General features: G+C 40.5%; 1 protein-coding gene across 5 annotated transcripts in view; it reads right to left on the reverse strand.

The window, feature by feature from the left end:
- Positions 1–5,230: 5,230 nt before the first annotated feature.
- FAM161A (FAM161 centrosomal protein A) overlaps positions 5,231–27,175 on the reverse strand; it is a 31,904-nt gene continuing 9,959 nt past the window's right edge. The window contains exons 2-7 of one of the 5 annotated variants that reach the window (XM_027131791.1): positions 18,159–18,397; positions 14,733–15,899; positions 14,224–14,391; positions 12,481–12,580; positions 6,424–6,578; positions 5,231–5,961 (exon numbers count right to left, since the gene is read on the reverse strand). In XM_027131791.1, coding sequence (XP_026987592.1) covers positions 5,826–5,961; positions 6,424–6,578; positions 12,481–12,580; positions 14,224–14,391; positions 14,733–15,899; positions 18,159–18,397 — 1,965 coding nt within the window. In that variant the 3' untranslated portion in view covers positions 5,231–5,825. Of the gene's footprint in view, positions 5,962–6,423; positions 6,596–10,288; positions 10,417–12,478; positions 12,581–13,521; positions 14,392–14,732; positions 15,900–18,158; positions 18,398–27,175 lie in introns of those variants that run through there. The other 4 variants (XM_027131792.1, XM_027131793.1, XM_027131794.1 and 1 more) reach the window with 4 other exon arrangements.

Here is a 27,175-nt window from a genome sequence, read left to right on the forward strand (position 1 = left end):
ATTAAAAAAGTCTCTGAGGGGCTTCCCTGGTGGCGCAGTGGTTGAGAGTCCACCTGCCAATGCAGGGGACATGGGTTCGTGCCCGGGTCCGGGAGGATCCCACATGCTGCGGAGCGGCTGGGCCCGTGAGCCATGGCTGCTGAGCCTGCGCGTCCGGAGCCTGTGCCCCGCAACGGGAGAGGCCACAACAGTGTGAGGCCAGCGTACCGCAAAAAAAAAAAAAAAAAAAAAAAGTCTCTGAAGTGACCTGCCTGTTTCTGCCCTTGCCATTTACCGACCATTCTCACCCAGCTGCAGAAAGACACTAAGTGATGTCAGATCACGTCACCCTTCTCAAAACCCCCAGTGGCTCCCCATCTTAGTCAAAGAAGCCAAAATCCTTACAATGGCCTCCAAGATCCTCTCCTTCTCTGTACCCACCTCCCCCCGCCATGTCTTTCTGACCTCATTCCTGTGTCTTTTCCTCCTCTTCTCTCTCTTCCAGCCACCCTGGCCTCCTTGCTGTTCCTCAAACATCTGAGCACACTTCGCCCCCCTCCCCCGCCCCACCGCCGCGGCCGAGAACTCAGCACTGGCTCTTCTCTGCCTGTAGCCCTTCCCCCCTGATATCCACAGGGCCCACCCCTCACCCTTTCAGGGCTTTTTTGAAGGTCACCTTTTCTAACAAGGTCCTTTAAATTAGCAGCACAAGCTTTCCCTCATCTCCCTTAATTTTCTGTATCAGCTGCATTTATCACCACCATCTTTTTATTTCATTTCATTTCGGTGGTAGAAGGGGGGTAAAATCTTTACTCCTAGTCCAATATTTTCTTTTAAATTATTTTTCTAAGTAATACGGTAAAAAAAAATTCAAACAGTTCAAAAAGTACACAGGAAAACTAAGTCTTGAGAATTTTCTGGGAAGATGGTAATGGTAGCAGTCTAGTGTTTGAATCATCCTGTATCCTCCCATTTAATGACAAGAACAAAACTCAAAACCCTCAGCTAACACCTATAATAAAATCAGGCGATATAAAGAACCACAGATTCCAAAATGAGAAAACAAGACCCTCGTGGTGTCAGGAAAAATATGAAAGGAAGTACAGAAGCCAAAGGCAATTTTGAAGGCCCTGGGAATCCCAGAACCCTAAAACTACCATCAGGTGTTCTGAGAATTGACAATTGAGCAGGCTGTTCTGAGAACAGCAGCAGAAATCAAGACAGACTCTGCAGGCTCCAATATGCAGTTGAGTATGATGAGACTACAGAAAGGTCTGATAATGCTGAAGTGGTCTGGGGGCCCTGAAATGACCAAAGCACCCTCCTCCCAAAAAAGTCCCACCTTCCCTGGTGGTCCAGTGGTAAAGAATCCACCTTCCAATGCAGGGGAATGCAGGTTCGATACCTGGTCCAGGAACTAAGATCCCACATTGCTACGGGGCAACTAAGCCCAAGCACCACGACTACTGAGCCATACGCCTCAACTAGAGAGTCTGTGTGCAACACACTCCAGAGCCTGCACACCACAACTAGAGAGAGAAAACCCACACACCACAACTAGAGAGAAGGCTGCGCGCCGCAATGAAAGATCCTGCGTGCTGCAATGAAGATCCCACGTACCAGAACTAACACCCGACACAGCCAAAAAATAAAAATAAATAAATAAAATAAATATAAAAAAAAAAAAGTCCCACATTGAGGAGAAACTTCTATGAGTAGGGATAGCAGAGGCAAAGAAAATAGGAGATCCAGAAAAAAGGTGGTGGGTGAGCAACGTAGAAAATCTCAGAAAGTTCAAGCCCATATTTTTAAAAAATCACATCATACAAACAAGAGTTGAAAGCTGTTGGGGGAGGCCATCTGACCCAGGCCCTGAGAGTCCATGCACATTCTTGCTAGGTAGGCCAGAAGGCAATGTACTGACTACTCTTTAGCTGGGCCATTTTCTCAGGGTTTTGTCTGCAGCAAGCAACCTTGAGGGGTGAAATAATGTCTTCCCCACCTCCACCCCAAATTACAGTCTTGTTCCCAAATACTATGAAAGTGGGGACTCCCCCAAGCTCAGTGTTTCCCTCCTATAACATAGCCCACTGGGTGTGAAGGCATCCATGGGGGTCCCTCTGCATCTCCCCCAAGGAACTTGGAGCCAGCACAAATGAAGAGCATGCTGACACTTCAACTACTGCTTTTACCATTAGTAACAAAGTCCTTTGTCTTTGATATAGGAGTCTCATGTCTTCTGTCAACATCCATGAAACTGTGGCATGCTAACTTGTTAACTTATAAATATGGTAAAATCCTAGACCCTGCACAGTTCTTGACAGAATCTAGAAAATCTGTCCTGGGCTGCTTCTCCCTTGTAGGAGTACAGTACAACTCATTCCACTTAAAATATGAGCAAAGAAAAAGGATCACAATTGAATCTCATTCAAAGTGTTTTTCTTGTTTGTTTCGTTTTGTTTTTTAAACAGGAGAACCAGAGAAGAATAATATCTGTTTGGACAATGAAACCATATCAGAAAAACATACCCACAAAAGGAAAGAAAACTATAGCTATCATAATACTTCAGAATTAGCTAAAAGAAAATGATAAAAACTGTAAAGGGAAATGTAAATTACAATGTGAAAAACTCTGAAATAAAGTGACTGAAAAAAGTGACTGAAATAAAGTGACTGAAAAACTCTGAAATAAAGTGACTGCAAAAAGATTTTAAAAGAGGAGTAAAAAACCCAGGAAACATCAGAAAGAAAAAGTCATCTCAAAAATGAAGACTAGAGTGAATAAATACAACAAATAATGTCTTAAAATGAGGAAAATGTGAGAAATAGAAAAGAATTGGAGGGACCTCCCTGGTGGTGCAGTGGTTAAGAATCCACCTGCCAATGCAGGGGACACGGGTTAGAGTCCTGGTCCCGGAAGATCCCACATGCCACAAAGCAACTAAGCCCGTGCACCACAACTACTGAGCCTGCGCTCTAGAGCCCACGAGCCACAACTACTGAGCCCGCACGTCACAACTACTGAAGCCCACGTGCCTAGAGCCCGTGCTCCGCAACAAGAGAAGCCACCACAATAAAAAGCTTGCACACCGCAACGAAGAGTGACCCCGGCTCGCTGCAACTAGAGAAAGCCCGCGTGCAGCAATGAAGACCCAACGCAGCCAAAAATAAATAAATTTATTAAATAAATAAGCAACAAGGATATACTGTATAGCACAGGGAAATATAGCCATTATATTGTAATAACTTTAAATGGAGTAGAATCTATAAAAATATTGAATCATTACATTGTATACCTGAAATGAATATAATATTGTAAATCGACTATAATTTTAAAAATAATAAATTAGTAGTAATATAAGTAGTAAATAAGTAGTTCAAATATTATTTCTAACAAAATAATACTTAAACCATTTCATATCTCACTTAAATAAAAGAATGTTTAAAGTTAAAAGTTTCTTGAGTAATATCCTGTCCTCTGACACTATCACTTGAATACCCTAGTTTACAAAGAGCCTTGCCATATACGATTACACCAGTTCTTCCTACAGCCACCCAAGATGGGTACTATTCCCATTTTTAAAGAAAACTGGAGATTGGTCCTGAAAGCAAGTCCCACACACTGCCCATGAAACTGAGAAGAAACAGAATGGGGAGTAAATCCTTAGGAAGCAAGTTACGTTTTGAACGTTACAATTTGTGGATTGTGTTTCACAGGTTCTCAATAAATTGGAAGAGAAATGTTTTTAATCCACGTGTACTCATTTTGAAGTAATTATAAGTAAAATTAAAAACCATATTCATCTACTTACTCATCCAAGTCTTTATTAAATACCTACTGTATGTACAATCCTGTGCAAAATATTAAGGAATAGAAAGATGAAATTTTAAGTTGTGCCAACTCACAAGGAGTTTACAATCTAATGATAGTGACAAACAGTTTAACACAAACTTAGGAAAGGAGTTTATGAGTGGACATTTGCTCTTAATTGAGAAAAATCACCTCATGTTTTAATTTAAGGCGTAAATTGCCAGTTGGAAGACACTGCTATTATATACACCTTTATTAGTTCTTCGTTTTTAAAGGTTTATTGTTTCTAGGAAAAGAGAACTCTTACCCAATCACATCTTTATGACTGGTTTGAGTTTTTAAAACAAAAATTTGCTCAAAGAGCAAAATGATGGATTCATATAATCAAATTAACGTCATGCACAGAAAGACAAGTGTGTCTGCAATAATGTGTAAAGAGTTGAGCACAACTGGGTCCCGTATTAAAGGGTCAAATCTGAATTATTCTGGAGACTTGCCTTGAAAAAGTTATTATACACAATTTCATCATATATAAAACAGGGGTGATATTTAATTCCAATTAAGGTTAAAACTCAGATGCTATAATTATTTCCACCTGTCTTAATACACAGGGTTAAAAAAACTAGTATAAAAGCTTTTCTAATAATTTATGTATCAAAAATAAATTGGAATAAAAGTAGGGATAAAAGAGAAAAAGTGATGATGGTGTGGCTAATTTAACAGTAACTCTCTCTTTGGCCTTGGAATTGCCACTTGGAGATTAATTTTTCTCCATTTTAAAATGGGCTTTGGGACTTCCCTGGCGGTCCAATGGTTAGGACTCTACCCTCCCAATGCAGGGGGCATGAGTTCAATCCCTGGTTGGGGAACTAAGATCCTGCATGCTGCACAGCGTGGCCTAAATAAATAAATAATAAAACGGACTTTGAAGCATGTGCCCTCCCTGGGTTCTGCATACCTTTCACAACTGGCTTCTGACTGGTGCAGCAGGTCTGGTGTTGCTTTAACGGTTGCAGACCAGGCTTAGAGTTTCTTTAGCAGTCCAGTCCCATCAAACTTTTAGAAGCCTTCAGGTGTATATTTATCCACACTCAATTTGATGTTAAACTTACCCAAATAACAACTTTTCTTCCTTTTCTTTTTTATTTTTACATTTGAAAACTCTTGAGTTTTATTCGTTGGCCTCTATATTCTGACATCCTCCGTTATTTAGTTTAATGGCAGCTCCCTAAGGGCATACGAAACAATAGACTTGGATTTTTCAAAAAAAAAACCCAGTAATTCTCAGTGCATAAATGAATGTAAATGTGCAAATTATCTATTTTTTTCCTGTTTTATTACTTTTTAAAAATGGCTCAGATAAGAAATTTAAAATACCTAGTAAAATAAGTTTGAGGATTCATTTTGTGAGATGTACTGCAGAGAAAAAGGAGCAAGTAGTATAATTTAAAAATATTTATTGATTCATGCTTTCCAGAACTTTTTTTTCAAACCAAAGGCCAATACTCCCCTCTGCTCTCAATGCTAAGCATTTTTTTCCACCCAAAATGATAAAATTATGTATATTTTTATACCTAATCAGTTTGTGACAGCTGTGATTCTCAAACACTTTTTAAAAATAGAAGTAAGATCAAAGTTGCAAACAGACCATATGTAGTACTTTTAAAAACTGTATAGGCAAAGCCTGACTCTGAGCAAATGACCCATCAGCTGGATTCGGCCTTTTCAGGCTACACGAGGACTTTGCTCAAGAGACCTGCACGGGGCTTCCCTGGTGGCGCAGTGGTTGAGAGTCCGCCTGCCGATGCAGGGGACAAGGGTTCGTGCCCCGGTGCGGGAAGATCCCACATGCCGCGGAGCGGCTGGGCCCGTGAGCCATGGCCGCTGAGCCTGCGCATCCGGAGCAAAAAGAGACCTGCACGTTATCAGACGGGTTCCCATGGATGTCCTTAACACCACAGGCGCGGCTTCTGACACCCAATGCTGCCAACAACATCAGCAGAACAGAGAGGAGACCCTGTCGACTGATTCAGTTTTATTCTTCAACACAATTCTCTTCTCCACTCTCTTCATCAGCTTTACCTGTTTCCTTGCAAGAATCTTGGCTGTTGGTATCAGTAAGATAATTTTCTTCCCCATTCTCTCTTTCTTCTATTTTCTCTTCATTAAAGCTAGAGGAAGAAATTTATCAATCTTTCAAAGGAAAAATAATTTGGTTTAAAGGTAAACAAACCCTCTGTAATGTACACCATCCTGCAGTTAGTCTTCCTCAAGTGTATAAATTCCGATTTATCAAGAGAAGTCTATAAAAGTACCAATTGGGAAAGTAGATATTCTTCTGAGAAGTAATTTATTTCAAAACTTGATTGACTCAAACTTCATTTGAAAGCATGTTATTATTTTCATTATTTATGTCAGAAATTTAAATTATTTTACTTTAAAAACAAGATACTTCATCACCTTGTAATATTTTGAAGTGTCAAACATGTTAAAATGTCAGTATATTTTACAGTAGTTCACATGTATTCCATTAGGTAAAAGGCCTTTTAAAATATCATAGAACAGAATTTTAGCTTTCCTGCAAGTAAGAATTTTTTCAAAGGTAAACCATTCAGACATCTTATATATGTTACCTTTCTTTATCTTCAGTGAAACTTTTCATCTCTTGATTGCTGAAGTACTCAAAAATTTTTCCACTTTGGCCTTTCTTTGAAACAAACTCATCAGATATTCCTAGTGCTTTTAAGGTGTTAGAATAATGCTTTTCTGCTGCCATTCTTGCATTTTTCTATAGGAAAGACAAACCTTTTTAGATAAGAACAAAAGACTTTAAGTTTCCATTACAAATGTACGGGTTAAAAGCTCCTGTGAAAATTAAATTCAATAATCACAGTTGGTTGAAAAATATGCATACCCTCTGACCAGCAATTCCACTCCTAGGTATATGCCCAGAGAAACTCCTACATATCTGCCCAAGGAGACATACCAAAATGTTCAGAACAGTACTGTTTGTAACAACCCCAAACTGGAAACAACCTAAATATCTATCAGCAGTAGGATGGATAAATAAATTGTGACGTATTCATGTAACAGACTAAAATAAAGCAACGAAAATGAACTCTAGCTATATGCCACAACATGGACAGATCTCACAAGCAGCATACCGCAAAAGAGTACACGTAGTATGATTCATTTACATAAAGTCCAAAAACAGGCAAAACTAAACTATGTTGTTTAGGGATAGGTACAGCAGTGGTAAAACTGTAAAGAAAAACAAGGAAATGCTTATGTCAAAAGTTAGAAGGGTGGCTACCTCTAGGTGAGAGGGTTTTGATCTGGGAGGGGCACACAGGGTTTCTGGGGTACTGGCAGTGCTCTAATGCTTTTAACCTGGGTAGTGGCCACATGAGTTTTGATCTATAATTATTCTTTATACTGTTTCATGACTGTTCAAGGATATCTGAAAAAAATCAGTAAGAAAATAAGTTCCTGTGATAGTTGTCAGAGAGTTCTTTATGTGCCTACTGTAAATTTTACTCTTTACACGCCATATCTCTAATCCACCAAAGATGATAAAATCATCTATGTTGTTACCTTAATTCTGTAGAGGAAGCAAGAGATACAGCAAGAAAAACATGAATTTAGAACTGGGTTCAACTCTCCAGAATGTTACTTCCTGGCTTTGTGGGAGTTGTGATGACACTCTCATACCTAAAGCAAGTCAGTTGTCACAGTTCCTGAGGCCACAGGATTTACAGAGACATAAGATGACTGGGGTTCTCATTAGTGCCTTGGCTTTACTCCAATTTTATCTCCTATGAGTGGACATGAACTGGTATAGGGCCAAAAATCGTCATCTGGACCTCAAACTAAAGGAAAGGCCCGAGGAATGGCCCAGCCCCAATGCACCAATGGCATCCCATCCTGGAAAGGGTGTGGAAGAGCACCCAGTCTCACCCCAAATTTAACAAATAAGTAAGATACTCCCTCCACTCTTGCTGAGGTTAAGCTGTTTGCTTAAGGTCACAGGATATAGTGAGAGGGAAAACCAAGTCTCTTAATCCTTTCCTGAGTCTTCTCCACTCCACCATGCTGCTTTCTAAGTGGAAGTGGTTATCCTGGAGTTTGAAGGTAGCCTTAAGCCTGACTTCAGCAAATCAGTGTCAGATATTTTCCTAACCCAGGGATTCCAGCATAAGGAAGGACCATGGAGTCTAGTGTCCCATTGGAGAAACCAAAATGGCAAAGACTGATTACAATGGATAAAACTATCACCAGTGCATTTCCTGACATGCTAGAAAACTGAAAAAAGAAGCACTCAAACTGCTGCTAAAATGCACCCACTGTGAATAATAATAAATTTCACAAAAGTAAGTAAAAATGCAACCAGAGGCTATGAACACAAACAGACAAGACTTGGGGAACTGACAGGCACAGCAAAGTGAGATGAGAACTATGCCCCAAAGACTGTAAAGCAGAATAAAGAAACCCCAAACGTAACCCAATGTATTAAGAAAAATATATTCTAATTTTAAGCAAATGAAATATAAAAGATTTAAATGATACTAATCAATGTTAGTGCTTGTAAGCCTTCATCTGAATTTGGCTTAAAATCCAATTTAACATCTATTCAGTTAATAAATCCTGTGATTTTCAAGAAACAGGAAAACATGGTTTGCTCTGTCCTGGATCACAGGCTTACTCTGCTAGGGGATAACTCAACAGCAGCAAGACCACCATTAACACTTATAAACGGGTAATGCATAAAGTTGTGAGTGAATTTATTAAATAACAGCTGTTAATTAGCAGCAATAGTCACTGCAAGAAAAAAAGAAGTTCTAATTTATGTTAACAAAACCAAAACAATGGTGAGTCACCCTCAGTCACCCTGTATATAGAATTTATTACCTTTTAATATTTTATATCAAGGTGAATAGTGTATAATTGTTCCTAATTGAAACAAACATTTCCCCCTTCAATTTCACAATGCAAAAGAATTGTAAAGACCATGAAATAAAAAGTAGTTAAAATAACTGTATGGTTATTTTGTTTTTCTATCTAAGACTGCAAAAAAAACAAATTAACTTTGTTTCTTGAGGAAACCAAAATAATGAGGAATGATGAAAGTCTGTCTACAATCACTGCCCTAGTTTGAAGGGGAAAAATACTTAATTTTTATGAGCCTAAGTTTAGTTTACAGTAATTCTTTCCTTTATTTAATAATAACTGAATACTTATTTTGTGACAAGCCCTCACGGGAGGTAGAGGCTATATGGGGAAAGAGAACAGCATATGTGTGGGCCAAGGGTGGTGGAAGAAATATCAGCTATGAAACCAACCTATGTTTTCAATATTTAACATTTCTTTATGGGTTTAATTTCACACACACCACTTATTTTACCACATTTTCTCTGGTGCTTAGAAAGAGTGGGAATTCACAGCATGGTAAAACTGCTTGTTAATACTGAGGCTCATCACTAGTATTGTCAGGGTAGTGCTCTCAGCCTGGACTAATCCCAGGAAGAAACAGTTCAGTTTGGGTTCAACAAATGTTTCTTAACATCCCCTTTGTGCCATACATTGTCTTAGGTGCTAAGTGCTAGGAATACAAAGATTTGACCAACACCTTTAAAAGTAACTAGCTGAAAGAGAAGAGAGCATTGAACAGATAATTTCCACACAACATGCAGGAGCAAAGACAGAGATGCACAAAAGAGTAATAAGAGAACACAGAAGAGGACTTCCCTGGTGGCGCAGTGGTTAAGAATCTGCCTGCCAATGCAGGGGACACAGGTTCAATCCCTGGTCCAGGAAGATCCCACATGCCGCGGATCCACTAAGTCTGTGTACCACAACTACTGAGCCCATGAGCCACAACTACTGAAGCCCGTGCACCTAGAGCCCGTGCTCTGCAACGAGAAGCCACCACAATGAGAAGCCTGCGCACCACAACAAAGAGCAGCCCCTGCTCACCACAAGTAGAGAAAGCCCGCGCACAGCAACAAAGACCCAACGCAGCCAAAAATAAATAAATTAAAAGACTAAAATACTTTAAAAAAAAAAAAAAGGGGGCTTCCCTGGTGGCACAGTGGTTGAGAGTCCGCCTGCCGATGCAGGGGACACAGGTTCGTGCCCTGGTCTGGGAAGATCCCACATGCCGCGGAGCGGCTGGGCCCGTGAGCCATGGCCGCTGAGCCTGCGCGTCTGGAGCCTGTGCTCCGCAACGGGAGAGGCCACAACAGTGAGAGACCCGCGTACCGCAAAAAAAAAAAAAAAGCCTGCAGTTGGGAGCTGGAGATAACTACTTTGAGGCGAAAGTCAATCACTTTATGCTGAGTAACACAGAACAGCTTAAGATAATTTTTTTCCCCTAAAGTTGAAACTGAGATATGAAAAAAAACACCATCCCTTAAAATGAAAAGCATTACATAAAATTATACCCAAATCAGTCAGTAAAGGGTTCCCATAACTTTGAGAGGCTGTAATATGTAGATTTACCCATAACACACGTCCTTTGTCCTCAGTGAGTCACTGACATGGGCAGTCCTATAAGGACACTCATCTGTCCCAGACACTTGCTGGCAGGAAGCTCCAAATGTAACAGCTTGAAATTCACAACACAGCACCTGTAACCTCCAGTGATTTTGTCCATTGTTAAACCATGTCGCCCATAGGAGCCCCTCCCTCATGGACACAAAGGGGAAGATCATCTGAAATTGACAAATTTCTCTTAAGGGAAAGACTGTAAAACTGAGTATAAATCTAGTAAAATCAGAATTCATCGTCCATAGGATCAAAGTATCTTTTCTGATAAAAAGGAAGTGCTTCTCACAGACATAGAAAACAAACTTATGGTTACCAAATTGGGTGAGGAGGGATAAATTAGGAGATGGGATTAACAGATACACACTACTTTATATAAAACAGATAAACAACAAGGTCCTACTGTATAGCACAGGGAACTATATTCAATATCTTGTAATAACCTATAATGGAAAAGAATCTGAAAAAGAATATACATATACACACACATATACATATATAACTGAATCATTTTGCTATATACCAGAAACTAATACCACATTGTAAATCAACTATACTTCAATTTTTAAAAAAAGGAAGTCCTTTCGGTAATTGTAGATACGACTAAAAATTATAGACTCACTTAAAAAAACTGATCAACAAAATGAAAAGGCAAAAATTTTAAAATGAAAAGGCAACCTACTGAATGGGAAAAAATATTTGCAAATCATCTACCTGATAAGGGGTTACTATCCAAAATACATAAAGAACTCATACAAGTGATTAGCAAAAACCAAATAATCAAATTTAAAAATGGGCAAGAGATCTGAATAGACATTTTTCCAAAGAGGATATTCAAATGACCAACAGGCACGTAAAAAGGTGCTCAACATCACTAATCATTAGGGAAATGAAATCAAAACCACACTGAGATATCACCTCATACCTGTTACAATGGCTAGTCTCAAAAAGACAAGACATAACAAATGCTGGTCAGGATGTAGAGAAAAGGGAACCCTTGTGTGCTGTTCGTGGGAAAGTAAATTGGTGCAGCCATTATGGAAAAAACTATAGAGGTTCCTCAAAAACTTAAAAATAGAACTACTGCACAATCCAGCAATTCCACTCCCAGGTATTTATCTAAAGAAAATGAAATCACTATGTCGATTCACTGAAGCATTATAGACAATAGTTAAGACGTGGCAACAACCCAAATGGCCACCAAAAGACGAATGGATAAAGAAAATGTGATACACACACACACACACACACACACACACACACACACAATGGAATATTATTCGGCCATAAAAAAGGAAATCCTGCCATTTGTGACAATACAGATGGACCTTGAGGGCATTATGCTAAGGGAAGTAAGTCAGACAGAGAAGGACAAATACTATATGATCTGATTTATGCGTGGAATCTAAATACACACACACACAACTCATAGAAAAGGAGATCAGATTTGTGGTTACTGGAGGAATTGGATGAAGGTGTCAAAAGGTACAAACTTCCAGTTATAAGATAAATAAGTACTGGGGGTGTGACGTTCAGCATGGTGACTACAGCTAACACTGCTGTGTGGCATATTTGAAAGCTGCTAAGAGAGGAGGTCCTAAAAGTTCTCATCACAAGGAAAAATAATTTTTTTGGTAACAATACGAGGTGATAGATGTTAACTAAACGTATTGTAGTAATCATTTCCTAATATACGTATGTCATTATGCTGTATACCTTAAACTTATACCTGCTATATGTCAATTTTATCCCAAGAAAACAAACCAAAAAAAAACTGGCAGGAATAAATCTGATTCAATTAGCCATTTTGTTTCATTTTTTAATTTTTCAAAGACTTCCAAAACTCACCTTAGTATTTGGCCAAGTTGGTACTAGCCATTAAAAACAGGTTGTGAAACTATTATTTTGAAAATGATTGGATTAGCAGCATGTTCTTTATCAAGCTTACGAGCCTCATCAAGATTCAATGCTCAGATTTAAGCAAAACTACTTACTTGACTGATGTGATGAAGCTGTCACAGAAATAATACTATCTCAGTAAATTATATAACACATAAGAAAAATGGACCATAAAAATTAGGAGATAGAGATGTTAAAAAAAAAAGAAACAAAGCTGACAATAGCTCTCAAATTCCAACAAACACAACCTGAGCAACTCTTTCAAATAGCAGCGGCCTGTTTTTTAATTTTTCTTCTCTTTCTTCTAGTTCTCGTCGGTATTCTCTCATCCTTTCTTTTTCACTCTTTCTAAAATCAAATAAAAGGAATGGAATTTTTAAAAGAAATAAGAATTTGCACATATAACATTTAGCGTAGATGACAAATCAGAAATTAAGTCATGAGCACAGTTTATCACAATTTCTTTCCCAGACTGGTAAATTTTTATGGAATGCAGGATAAAAGTTCTAGGTTCTGAGAGCACACATTTTACATGCCGGGAACAGTCTGGGTACTTTGAGGTTCCTGAAATCTTCAAAGCATAATGGATTCAGTGGCTTCAAACTGGCCTGAGGAGATAAATGAATGCCCTCTTATCTCATTTATAAGTATTTATAAACCAAAAAAGTTTGGTCCAAATTTGGTATCTTCTCTTTAAGGAATTTCTTCTGAAAACAAGACCTTGCTCTTCTTTTTTCCCCTAAATGATATCTCCTATAGGTTGATGGCACAGTGAATTAAATGGGAGCAGGGCAGGGGAGAAATGGGGATTATGGGAATACCACATAGAGAGGAACAGGAACCAAAATACACAAATTCACTGTAAGTATACTTACTATTTGAACCAGATCCTATAATAAATTAAATTATGTGACTTTCTCTATGTAAAATACACTAATTCTACCAAGATCATAAGACTTCATGGATTAGAAAAAATAATTATACCATAAAATGATAATTATGCTTAACTATACACAATTTAGCATTATGGAAAATCCCGTTTACTTTCTAAGGATGACTAGTATATTTCTAACAAATATTTTGCTCAAGTTCATCAAATCAAGCTCCTTTTATCAATGAATTACATTGATACACATTATAAGGAATGTATACATAACATCTGTTACAAAGGAATATAATAATTATTATACATAATATACATTTAAAAAGGAACACTCATAATTAAAAGCAAATATAGATTTGGGGATACTTATAAATCAGATTAAAAATTAATAAATCATATTACTTACCCAGCTTTGAGGGAGATATTTTACTCCTTAAACATGAACATTTTTATGTCGCAACATAAAAATGTTCCTCTGGAACACTGATTTTCAAACTTTGTACTGCAGAATTGCAGCATGTAATACATACTACTAAACCTTAACACACGTGTTAACTGACACACCACATAACTGATGTTAACATCAATGTGTTAATTTGTGCTATCAGATATCATGCAGACCTTAGAACAAAGCTCTCTGACATATCTGTTTGTTGAAGAATATTCTGAGATTACACGGCAAGCTGTTAAAAAGAGCTTTATCTGTGTGAATCAAGATTTTTCTCAATATTGCACTGTGCAATAAAAAATAATATAAAGAAAAAGTTTAGATGCTGATGTAAGATTACAACTGTGAACCATGGCCACATGTTTTTCTGTTCATCAACATGGCATCATGGTCCTGGAGTCAGTATACATGTTGGTTCTCACCACGAAGTGAGTGAGTGAGTATGAGTGAGTGAGTGAGTGAGTGTGTGTGTGTGTGTGTGTGTGTGTGTGTGTGTGCGTGTGTGTGTGTGTAAGTTAACTATAAGTAACTGATAGTAACTTGAATCCAGAAACTGAAATACTAATACTATTCTTAATTTTTTCATATATTGAGGGGTCCACTGATTCAAAAAAAGTTTGAAAACCAATGATCTGGAGGGTCAGGATTCTCTCATGATACCTGAGAGATTTTACTCTGGATTTAGACATTTGAGCTAAACTCTGATGTGAGTCATAAGCCTTAGCCCGGGTTGTCAAGAGTTTCTGCAATTCTTTCATTCTTTGCTTCTGCTTAGTTAGGATCCGATTTCTCTCTTCTTCCAACATTTTCTTTTCCTCAAGTGATCTCCTGAGGGCAACAAACTAAGGCTTAATTCACTTTAAGCCAATGAGAATGTTGTTTAGCAAAGACAACACGGGATAATTCAATGGTTGAAAACAAGGGGCAACCTTCTGAGAAGGATCTGAGTTGTAATTAGAAAATCAATAGGGTGACTGTAACCTTTTCTATCCCCAAAGATTCATAAAATGGAAAATACATTCATTTCTTAGAAGAACACCCTCTGGCAAAATGTTCTATATTATATAGTAAAATATGTTACCAGATAAAATAACGTCATAGTTTCAAATTCCCCAATACAAAATCAATGGAGCAACCACGAGTCAATCAGTGCTGCATCAGTTATTTACCTTGTGGCTTGTTCTCTTCCTCTGGAGGACACCGTGGGCATGGGAGGGTTGCAGCTACAAGGCACAGGTTTTGCATTTCTACTTCTTACTGGTGACCTGCGCCTTGGAGACAGATAAGGCCAACGTGTTTCTTTTAAATTTTCTTCATCTGCTTCAATATCTGCCAAGATTTTCTCTCTTTCAGTGGATGCATGTGAGGCTGCAGGAAGGTCAGATGGTTCACAGACTGTCAGGGGTTTTGGACACTTCTGTTCTGAGTGGTGTTTCTTATATCTCTCAGGAAGGTCTTCAGTATCAGCAGTCTGGCACCTAAACTTGTGTTTACACTTGGACTTTTCAGCCTGTTCAGGACACTTGGGCTTCCTTGTAGCATAACTTCTGCGAGCTGGACTACAAGGCAGAGGGGATGAATTCTGTAAAAAGTCTTGGGTTCTCTGCTGCGTCCTAATGTTTCTATAGACCTCTTCTTCTGTTAATGTGTCATTGACAGTTGAACCATAAGTAGATCGAGGTATCGGTCTGGCTTTAAATTGGTTTGTTTTCTTCTTAGACTTAAAAAAGTCTTTCAGCTGCTTTTCCCGAATTTGCTTCTGTTCCTCCCTTGCAATAAACTTAAACGGCTTTTGCGAGGCCAAAAGAGCTTCTTTGTTTTTCTCCTTCATAGACCTCCTCCGTTCTTCATTTTGCTTGACTATATCATGATAAAGGGGGAGAAAGACGAACGCAGGAACTGGGTTGGCTCGGAATTTTTTCTTACACTCTGATTCTTCTTCTTGTTTCTTGAGCAGTTTGCGTGCCATTTCAATATCTGATTTAGATTTCATGTTCTCTTCTTTTTTCTTCTGCTCTCTAATCATCATTTGAAAAGGCTCAGGTACTGTAATCTTTGGCACCCATTCTTTTGGCTTCTTTTTTTTTTTTTCGAGTGCTGGCAAGTCAGCATCTTCAAACTGAATATAATCTTCAACAGAGAAGTTTGTCCACATGTTGTTGATGAGCTCCTTAGCATAGGTCATCATTCTGCTTTTCTCAGAATACTCTTTTTCTACGTTGGGCAACTCATCTTCAGAGGAAGACACAATCAAAGAGGAAGACTGACCTAAATCAGGCTCTGAAATTGATGTCATTAATGAAACAGGATGATGGGAGCTCTTTTCTGATACAGACCTACGTAAATGAGAAGAATAATTAGGTTACTCTTTCAGCTGCATGTGACCAAATATAAAGATTAAGAACTACATAATTTCTAAGATCAAGGCAAAATCAGTTAGAAAATAGGAGCTAGATAGGGCTTGTGAAAATTATCAATTTTTTTTTAGAACAGAGCCTGGGAGATGCCGATAAATGATCTAGTTTTACTCCCTCATTTTACAGGGCAGGAACCTAAGACAGCAGAGGCTCCTTGGGTCTAATCACTATTGAATTCTCCACACATTTTCCAGAGTCACCATCTTAAAACATACATCTGATCAAATCACTCTCCTTCCTGAAACTTTCCCATGATTTGTCATTGTTACAAAGTCTAAATTATAGGGACTTCCCTGGTGGCGCAGTGGTTAAGAATCCGCCTGCCAATGCAAGGGACACGGGTTCGAGCCCTGGTCCGGGAAGATCCCATACGCCACGGAGCAACTAAGCCCATACGCGACAACTACTGAAGCCCGTGTGCCACAACTACTGAAGCCTGTGTGCCGCAACTACTGAGCCTGCGCTCTAGAGCCCACGAGTCACAACTACTGAGCCCACGTGCCACAACTACTGAAGCCCACACGCCCTAGAGCCCGTGCTCCACAACAAGAGAAGCCACTGCAATGAGAAGCCCGTGCACCGCAACGAAGAATAGCCGCCGCTCGCTGCAACTAGAGAAAGCCTGTGCGTAGCAACGAAGACCCAATGCAGCCCCACCAAATTTTTTTTTAATTGAAAAAAGAAAAGTCTAGATTTTAAAGCCCTTCAAGACTAGCCCCTGCCTTCCTTTCCAGTTTCACCTCTTGCCTCTCCCTACCCCGTCACCATTCTTAAGTGAGATCCAATCACAGGGGGCTTCCCTGGTGGCACAGAGTGGTTAAGAATCCACCTGCCAATGCAGGGGACACGGGTTTGAGCCCTGGTCTGGGAAGACCCCACATGCCACGGAGCAACTAAGCCTGTGCGCCACAACTACTGAGCTTGCGCTCTAGAGCCCGTGAGCCACAACTACTGAAGCCTGCACACCTAGAGACTGTGCTCCAAAACAAGAGAAGCCACTGCAATGAGAAGCCTGCACACCACAACGAAGAGTAGCCCCCACTCGCCGCAACTAGAGAAAGCCCGTGCGCAGCAACAAAGACCCAATGCAGCCAAAAAAAAAAAAAAAAAAAAAAAAATCCAACCACAGGGGACTTCCCTGGTGGTCCAGTGGTTAAGAATCTGCCTTCCAATACAGGAGGATGCGAGTTTGATCCCTGGTGGGGGAACTAAGACCCCACATGCCTCGTGGCAACTAAGCCTACGCACTGCAACTAGGGAACCCGTGCACCACAACTACTGAGCTTGCGGGCTCTGGAGCCCTCGCGCCATACCTAGAGAAGCCCGCACACCTGCCACAAAGAAGAACCTGTGTGCCACAACGGAGACCCAGCACAAGGAAAAAAAAAAAGATCCAATCACGGGAAGTTCCTCACACACACACGGTGATTTCACACGGTGCCATGCCTTGGCACACATGGTTCCTGCTGCCTAGAAGGCCACTCCTTGCTTCCTACATCTGCTTCAGCTATTTCTCCTTCAAGACTGAACTCAGATACGACACTCGATATGCCTGTATCCCTCCACTGACACCTTGACGTGATCAACTGCTCTTCCTCTGTCTCTATGACACTCTGTTACACCATGTTGTGTGTTTGGATCTCAGCTAGTCTTTGACCTCCTTGAGGGCATCTTGATTTTGACTCCCCGGTGCCCAGACAAGGTCTGGCACACAGGAGATGCACAATCAGAGCTGACCAACTCAAGTTTCAAAAGAAGCAAGTTTATGGCAAAAATGACTATTTTGAAAACTTAAATCGGATCTATGTCTTAGCTCTGAACCTTCTGTACTATATCTTTACTGAGCTCATATTAATCCACATATTATTAAAAAAGGGCTTTTAAAGTTAAATTTTAATATTCATCATTTGAAAATGGCCCAGACTAAATATTCTGATACATGTCTAAGAATGGTGGGTCAGAGAGAAAAGAACAAAGGGCCACCAAATGACCCACAAGGCAAGAAGCCACCTAACAGGTTGATAAGCCATCAAACAATCTGAATAAAATCTCACCTCTGTATATCATTAAAAGCACAAAGGGATATTTGAAAGAAAATATTCTGAAATAATTTTGTTCTGCACTTTTAAGTATACATTTTACTTTACAGTCCACAAATAACATTATGTACAAACTTACCTGGAAGAGACACTAGCAGCTTCTTCCATGGTGATTGCTAGCTGAACTTCCTTTAAATTTAATTTATTCTGGTACATTTTCTCTAACTTTGCCATAGTTTCCATGTGGGCTGCCTTCAGCTCTTCTAGTTTCCTGAAGTACTCTTCATTAGAGTGGTAAATATCAGAAAGGTCCACAAAATCTTCACAGCTTATACGTTTTTGTTCATTTACCCCAGAAATGTTGGTGTTAAAATCAGCCTGGTAGGAGGAAAAAACCTGGTATATGATGTCTAGAATTGAAAGACAAATTAAGTTGACACTGGTTCCCAATGCTGCTTTTTAAAAAGTCCACTTAAATAGGTTATATGTTATTTGTGGACTATGTACATATAACAGATTATAAGTTACTTGTGGCCTATGCACATTTTCTCCTAATGACATTTTATTAAGAACAAGAGAGAGAGACCGAGTTGCCAGAAAATAAATGTTTAATCCATTTTATAAAGGATGGTTAGATTCCCAGATCATGTACTAACCCATACACTACAGTAGGATCAAGCCAAACCACCCTTTGTAAAGAGCCTCCTTCTGGAGGAGCTTCAAGATGGCGGAAGAGTAAGACGCGGAGGTCACCTTCCTCTCCACAAATACATCAGAAATACATCTACATGTGGAACAGCTCCTACAGAACACCTACTGAACGCTGGCAGAAGACCTCAGACCGCCCAAAAGGCAAGAAACTCCCCATGTACCTGGGTAGGGCAAAAGAAAAAACAGAGACAAAAAAATAGGGATGGGACCTGCACCAGTGGGAGGGAGCTGTGAAGGAGGAAAGGTATCCACACACGAGTAAGGCCCTTCGCGGGCGGAGACTGCGGGTGGTGGAGGGGGAAGCCTCGGAGCCACGGCGGAGAGCACAGCAACAGGGGTGCAGAGGGCAAAGCGGAGAGATTCCAGCACAGAGAACCGGTGGCGACCAGCATTCACCAGCCCGAGAGGCTTGTCCGCTCACCCGCCGGGGCGGGCGGGGCTGGGAGCTGAGGCGCGGGCTCCGGAGGTCGGATCCCAGGGAGAGGACTGGGGTTGGCGGCGTGAACACAGCCTGAAGGGGTTAGTGTGCCACAGCTAGCCGCAAGGGAGTCCGGGGAAAAAGTCCGGACCCGCCGAAGAGGCAAGAGACTTTTTCTTGCCTCTTTGTTTCCTGGTGCATGAGGAGAGGGGATTAAGAGCGCCGCTTAAAGGAGCTCCAGAGACGGGCGCGAGCCACGCTCTGAGCGCAGACCCCAGAGACGAGCATGAGACGCTGAGGCTGCTCCTGCAGCCACCAAGAAGCCTGTGTGCAAGCACAGGTTACTCCACGCCTCCCCTCCCGGGAACCTGTGCAGCCCGCCACTGCCAGGGTCCCATGATCCAGGGACAACTTCCCCGGGAGAACGCACAGCACGCCTCCTGCTGGTGCAACGTCACGCTGGCCTCTGCCGCCGCAGGCTCGCCCCGCACTCCGTACCCCTCCCTCCCCCCGGCCTGAGTGAGCCAGAGCCCCCAAAGCAGCTGCTTCTTGAACCCTGTCCTGTCTGAGCGAAGAACAGACGCCTTCAGGCGACCTACACGCAGAGGCGGGGCCAAATCCAAAGCTGAACCCCGGGAGCTGTGAGAACAAAGAAGAGAAAGGGAAATTTCTCTCAGCAGCCTCAGGAGCAGCGGATTAAATCTCCACAATCAACTTGATGTACCCTGCATCTGTGGAATACCTGAATAGACAACGAATCATCCCAAATTGAGGAGGTGGCCTTTGGGAGCAAAGATATATATATTTTTTAACCTTTTTCTCTTTTTGTGAGTGTGTATGTGTATGCGTCTGTGTGTGATTTTGTCTTTATAGCTTTACTTTTACCATTTGTCCTAGGGTTCCGTCTGTCCATTTTTTGTGTTTTTCTAAAATTACTTTTTAAAAATTTTTTCTTAATAATTATTTTAATAACTTTATTTTATTTTATTTTATCTTCTTTCTCTCTTTCTTTCTACTTTTTCTCCCTTTTATTCTGAGCCGTATGGATGGAAGGCTCTTGGTGCTCCAGCCAGGCATCAGGGCTGTGCCTCTGAGGTGGGAGAGCCAAGTTCAGGACACTGGTCCACAAGATACCTCCCAGTTCCACGTAATATCAAATGGCAAAAATCTCCCAGAGATCTCCATCTCAACACCAAGACCCAGCTTCACTCAATGACCAGCAAGCTACAATGCTGGACACCCGATGCTAAACAACTAGCAAGACAGGAACACAACCCCATCCATTAGCAGAGAGGCTGCCTAAAATCAAAATAAGGCTACAGACACCCCAAAACACACCACCAGACGTGGACCTGCCCACCAGAAAGACAAGATCCAGCCTCATCCACCAGAACACAGGCACTAGTCCCCTCCACCAGAAAGCCTACACAACCCACTGAACCAACCTTAGCCACTGGGGACAGACACCAAAAACAACAGGAACTACGAACCTGCAGCCTGCGAGAAGGAGACCCCAAACACAGTAAGGTAAGCAAAATGAGAAGACAGAAAAATACACAGCAGATGAAGGAGCAAGATAAAAACCAACCAGACCAAACAAATGAAGAGGAAATAGGCAGTCTACCTAAAAAAGAATTCAGAATAATGATAGTACAGATGATCCAAAATCTTGGAAATAGAATAGAGAAATTACAAGATATGTTTAACAAGGACCTAGAAGAACTAAAGAGCAAACAAACAGTGATGAACAACACAATAAATGAAATTAAAAATTCTCTAGATGGGATCGATAGCAGAATAACTGAGGCAGAAGAACGGATAAGTGACCTGGAAGATAAAATAGTGGAAATAACTACTGCAGAGCAGAATGAAGGAAAAAGAATGAAAATAATTGAAGACAGTCTTAGAGACCTCTGGGACAACATTAAATGGACCAATATTCGAATCATAGGGGTCTCAGAAGAAAAAGAGAAAAAGAAAGGGACTGAGAAAATATTTGAAGAGATTATAGTTGAAAATTTCCCTAATATGGGAAATGAAATAGTTAATCAAGTCCAGGAGGCACAGAGAGTCCCATACAGGATAAACACGCCAAGACACATATTAATCAAACTATCAAAAATTAAATACAAAGAAAAAATATTAAAAGCAGCAAGGAAAAACAACAAATAACACACAAGGGAATCCCCATAAGGTTAACAGCTGATCTTTCAGCAGAAACTCTGCAAGCCACAAGGGAGTGGCAGGACATATATAAAGTGATAAGGAGAAAAACCTACAACCAAGATTATTCTACCCAGCAAGGATCTCATTCAGATTTCAAACTTTTTTTTTTTTTTTTTGCGGTACACAGGCCTCTCACTACTATGGCCTCTCCCGTTGCGGAGCACAGGCTCTGGACGCGCAGGCTCAGTGGCCATGACTCACAGGCCCAGCCGCTCCGTGGCATGTGGGATCCTCCCGGACTGGGGCATGAACCCATGTCCCCTGCATCGGCAGGTGGACTCCCAACCACTGTGCCACCAGGGAAGCCCCCTCATTTAGATTTGATGGAGAAATTAAAACCTTTACAGACAAGCAAAAGCTAAGAGAATTCAGCACCACCAAACCAGCTTTACAACAAATGCTAAAGGAACTTCTCTAGGAAGGAAACACAAGAGAAGGAAAACACCTACAATAACAAACCCAAAACAATTAAGAAAATGGTAATAGGAACATGCATATCGATAATTACCTTAAATGTAAATGGATTAAATTTTCCAACCAAAAGACATAGACTGGCTGAATGGATACAAAAACAAGACCTGTATATATGCTGTCTACAAGAGACCCACTTCAGTCCTAGGGACACATACAGACTGAAAGTCAGGGGATGGAAAAAGATATTCCATGCAAATTGAAATCAAAAGAAACCTGGAGTGGCAATTCTCATATCTGACAAAATAGACTTTAAAACAAAGACTATTACAAGAGACAAAGAAGGATACTACATAATGATGAAGGGATTGATCCAAGAAGAAGATTTAACAATTGTAAATATTTATGCACCCAACATAGGAGCACCTCAATACATAAGGCAAATACTAACGGCCATAAAAGGGGAAATCAACAGTAACACAATAATAGTAGGGGACTTTAACACCCCACTTTCACCAACGGACAGATCATCCAAAATGAAAATAAATAAGGAAACACAAGCTTTAAATGATACATTAAACAAGATGAACTTAATTGATATTTATAGGATATTCCATCCAAAAACAACAGAATACACATTCTTCTCAAGTGCTCATGGAACATTCTCCAGGATAGGTCATATCTTGGGTCACAAATCAAGCCTTGGTAAATTTAAGAAAATTGAAATCATATCAAGTATCTTTTCTGACCACAACGCTATGAGGCTAGATATCAATTACAGGAAGAAATCTGCAAAAAATACAAACACATGGAGGCTAAACAATACACTACTTAATAACCAAGAGATCACTGAAGAAATCAAAGAGGAAATCAAAAAATACCTAGAAGCAAATGGCAATGAAAACACGACGACCCAAAACCTTTGGGATGCAGCAAAAGCAGTTCTAAGAGGGAAGTTTATAACAATACAATCCTACCTTAAGAAACAAGAAACAACTCAAATAAACAACCTAACCTTACACCTAAAGCAATTAGAGAAAGAAGAACAAAAAAACTCCAAAGTTAGCAGAAGAAAAGATATCATAAAGATCAGATCTGAAATAAAAAGAAATGAAGGAAATGATAGCAAAGATCAATAAAACTAAAAGCTGGTTCTTTGAGAAGATAAACAAAATTGATAAACCATTAGCCAGACTCATCAAGAAAAACAGGGAGAAGACTCAAATCAATAGAATTAGAAATGAAAAAGGAGAAATAACAACTGACACTGCAGAAATACAAAGGATCATGAGAGATTACTACAAGCAACTCTATGCCAATAAAATGGACGACCTGGAAGAAATGGACAAATTCTTAGAAACGTATAAACTTCCAAGACTGAATCAGGAAGAAATAGAAAATATGAACAGTCCAATCACAAGCACTGAAATTGAAACTGTGATTAAAAATCTTCCAACAAACAAAAGCCTAGGACCAGATGGATTCACAGGCGAATTCAATCAAACATTTAGAGAAGAGCTAACACCTATCCTTCTCAAACTCTTCCAAAATATAGCAGAGGGAGGAACACTCCCAAATTCATTCTACGAGGCCACCATCACCCTGATACCAAAACCAGACAAAGATGTCACAAAGAAAGAAAACTACAGGCCAATATCGCTTATGAACATAGATGCAAAAATCCTCAACAAAATACTAGCAAACAGAATCCAACAGCACGTTAAAAGGATCATATACCATGATCAAGTGGGGTTTATTCCAGGAATGCAAGGATTCTTCAATATACGTAAATCAGTCAATGTGATATACCATTTTAACAAATTGAAGGAGGAAAACCATATAATCATCTCAATAGACGCAGAAAAAGCTTTGACAAAATTCAACACCCATTTATGATAAAAACCCTGCAGAAAGTAGGCATAGAGGGAACTTTCCTCAACATAATAAAGGCCATATATGACAAACCCACAGCCAACATCATCCTCAGTGGTGAAAAACTGAAACCATATCCACTAAGATCAGGAACAAACAAGACACGGTTGCCCACTCTCACCACTATTATTCAACATAGTTTTGGAAGTTTTAGCCACAGCAATCAGAGAAGAAAAAGAAATAAAAGGAATCCAAATCAGAAAAGAAGAAGTAAAGCTGTCACTGTTTGCAGATGACATGATACTATCCATAGAGAATCCTAGAAAAGCTACCAGAAAACTACTAGAGCTAATCAATGAATTTGGTAAAGTAGCAGGATACAAAATTAATGCACAGAAATCTCTAGCATTCCTATACACTAATGATGAAATATCTGAAAGTGAAATTAAGGAAACACTCCCATTTACCACTGCAACAAAAAGAATAAAATATCTAGGAATAAACCTACCTAAGGAGACAAAAGACCTGTATGCAGAAAATTATAAGACACTGATGAAAGAAATTAAAGATGATACAAACAGATGGAGAGATATACCATGTTCTTGGATTGGAAGAATCAACATTGTGAAAATGACTCTACTACCCAAAGCAATCTACAGATTCAATGCAATCCCTATCAAACTACCACTGGCATTTTTCACAGAACTAGAAGAAAAAATTACACAATTTGTGTGGAAACACAGAAGACCCCGAATAGCCAAAGCAATCTTGAGAAAGAAAAATGGAGCTGGAGGAATCAGACTCCCTGTCTTCAGACTATACTACAAACCTACAGTAATCAAGACAGTATGGTACTGGCACAAAAACAGAAATATAGGTCAATGCAACAGGATACAAAGCCCAGAGATAAACCCATGCACATATGTTCACCTTATCTTTGATAAAGGAGGCAAGAATATACAGTGGAGAAAAGACAGCCTCTTCAATAAGTGGTGCTGGGAAAACTGGACAGGTACATATAAAAGTATGAAATTAGAACACTCCCTAACACCATACACAAAAATAAACTCAAAATGGATTAAAGACCTAAATGTAAGGCCAGACACTATCAAACTCTCAGAGGAAAACGTAGGCAGAACACTCTATGACATAAATCACAGCAAGATCATTTTTGATCCACCTCCTAGAGAAATGGAAATAAAAACAAAAATAAACAGATGGGACCTAATGAAACTTCAAAGCTTTTGCACAGCAAAGGAAACCATAAACAAGACAAAAAGACAACCCTCAGGGGCTTCCCTGGTGGCGCAGTGGTTGAGAGCCCGCCTGCCGATGCAGGGGACGCGGGTTCGTGCCCAGGTCCGGGAGGATCCCACATGCCGCGGAGCAGTGGGCCCGTGAGCCATGGCTGCTGAGCCTGCGCGTCCAGAGCCTGTGCTCCACAATGGGAGAGGCCACAACAGTGAGACGCCCACGTACCGCAAAAAAAAAAACAAAAAACAAAGACAACCCTCAGAATGGGAGAAAACATTTGCAATGAAGCAACTGACAAAGAATCTCCAAAATTTACAAGCAGCTCATGCAGCTAAATATCAAAAAAACAAACAACCCAATCCGAAAATGGGCAGAAGACCTAAATAGACATTTCTCCAAAGAAGACATACAGATTGACAACAAACACATGAAAGGATGCTTAACATCATTAATCATTAGAGAAATGCAAATCAAAACTACAATGAGATATCATCTCACACCGGTCAGAATGGCCATCATCAAAAAATCTACAAATAATAAATGCTGGAGAAGGTGTGGAGAAAAGGGAACCCTCTTTCACTGTTGGTGGGAATGTAAATTGATACAGCCACTATGGAGAACAGTATGGAGTTTCCTTAAAAAACTAAAAATAGAGGGCTTCCCTGGTGGCGCAGTGGTTGAGAGTCCGCCTGCGGATGCAGGGGACACGGGTTCGTGCCCCGGTCCGGGAGGATCCCACATGCCGCGGAGCGGCTAGGCCCATGAGCCATGGCCGCTGAGCCTGCGCGTCCAGAGCCTGTGCTCCGCAATGGGAGAGGCCATAACAGAGAGAGGCCCACGTACCACAAAACAAAACAAAACAAAACAAAACAAAAACTAAAAATAGAGCTACCATACAACCCAGCAATCCCACTACTGGGTATATACCCTGAGAAAACCATAATTCAAAAAGAGTCATGTACCAAAATGTTCATTGCAGCTCTATTTACAATAGCCAGGACATGGAAGCAACCTAAGTGTCCATCAACAGATGAATGGATAAAGAAGATGTGGCACATATACACAATGGAATATTACTCAGCCATAAAAGGAAACGAAATTCAGTTATTTGTAGTGAGGTGGATGGACCTAGAGACTGTCATACAGAGTGAAGTAAGTCAGAAGGAGAAAAACAAATACCGTATGCTAACACATATATATGGAATCTAAGAAAAAAAAAAAGGTCATGAAGAACCTAGGGGCAAGACGGCAATAAAGACACAGACCTACTAGAGAATGGACTTGAGGAAATGGGGAGGGGGAAGGGTAAGCTGTGACAAAGTGAGAGTGTGGCATGGACATATATACACTACCAAACAAAATAGATAGCTAGTGGGAAGCAGCCGCATAGCACAGGGAGATCAGCTTGGCGCTATGTGACCACCTAGAGTCGTGGGATAGGGAGGGTGGGAGGGAGGGAGACGCAAGAGGGAAGAGATATGGGAACATATGTATATGTATAACTGATTCAGTTTGTTATAAAGCAGAAACTGACACACCATTGTAAAGCAATTATACTCCAATAAAGGTGTTAAAAAAAAAAAAACAAAAAAAACTCCTTCTGAGTGTAGGTTTACCTGAGACGAAGAACATAGTTCCTCGGGCTGCAAACCAAGCAACCGTAGCCCACAGCTGGGCTCTGCACTGTGGGCCCCCAGGGTGGGTGTTCCAATGGAGAGAAGAGCGGGGAACAGAAAAGTCAGGGGAATGCAAGAATGGAGGGAACAAGGTTCTCAGGGGCTCATCAAGGAGCCAGGGAAAAGCCCTCCAGGATGTCCGCAGGGGTACGGTACGGGAGGCGGGGTGGGGAGGGCGGGTACCTCAGGAGGGAGTAGGAGGGCCTGGGAGGAGGTGGGAGGGACTTCCGGAATAGCCGCTCCCGTGGGCACCAAGAGCAGTAGCTCCCACGGTGACGGGGACTGTGGGGTGACAACAGAACAAGAACACATAGGGTGGGTATTCTATATACATGCCTAGAAGGGCATGACTGATCTTTTCCCCTCATTCCTTTCGCATACCTTTCAAAGTTCTTTTAACTGAGGCAGCTAAAGAGGTAAAACCCCATATTCTCCACAAATAAAAAAAAATTATATTTTCTCAGGTGAGAAACAACTGAAATTATTTATGATACTATGCATAAAAGGCTGCTGACCATGGCGTTAAATTTAGCTTAGTGCCTGAAACAGACTCAAAATGGAAAAAGCATATTTGCCAATGGAAAATTA

Source organism: Aethalodelphis obliquidens, unplaced genomic scaffold (genome assembly GCF_003676395.1).
Source record: "Aethalodelphis obliquidens isolate GAN/ISIS:26980383/991018 unplaced genomic scaffold, ASM367639v1 scaffold40, whole genome shotgun sequence".
Classification (NCBI taxonomy): Eukaryota; Metazoa; Chordata; class Mammalia; order Artiodactyla; family Delphinidae; genus Aethalodelphis; species Aethalodelphis obliquidens.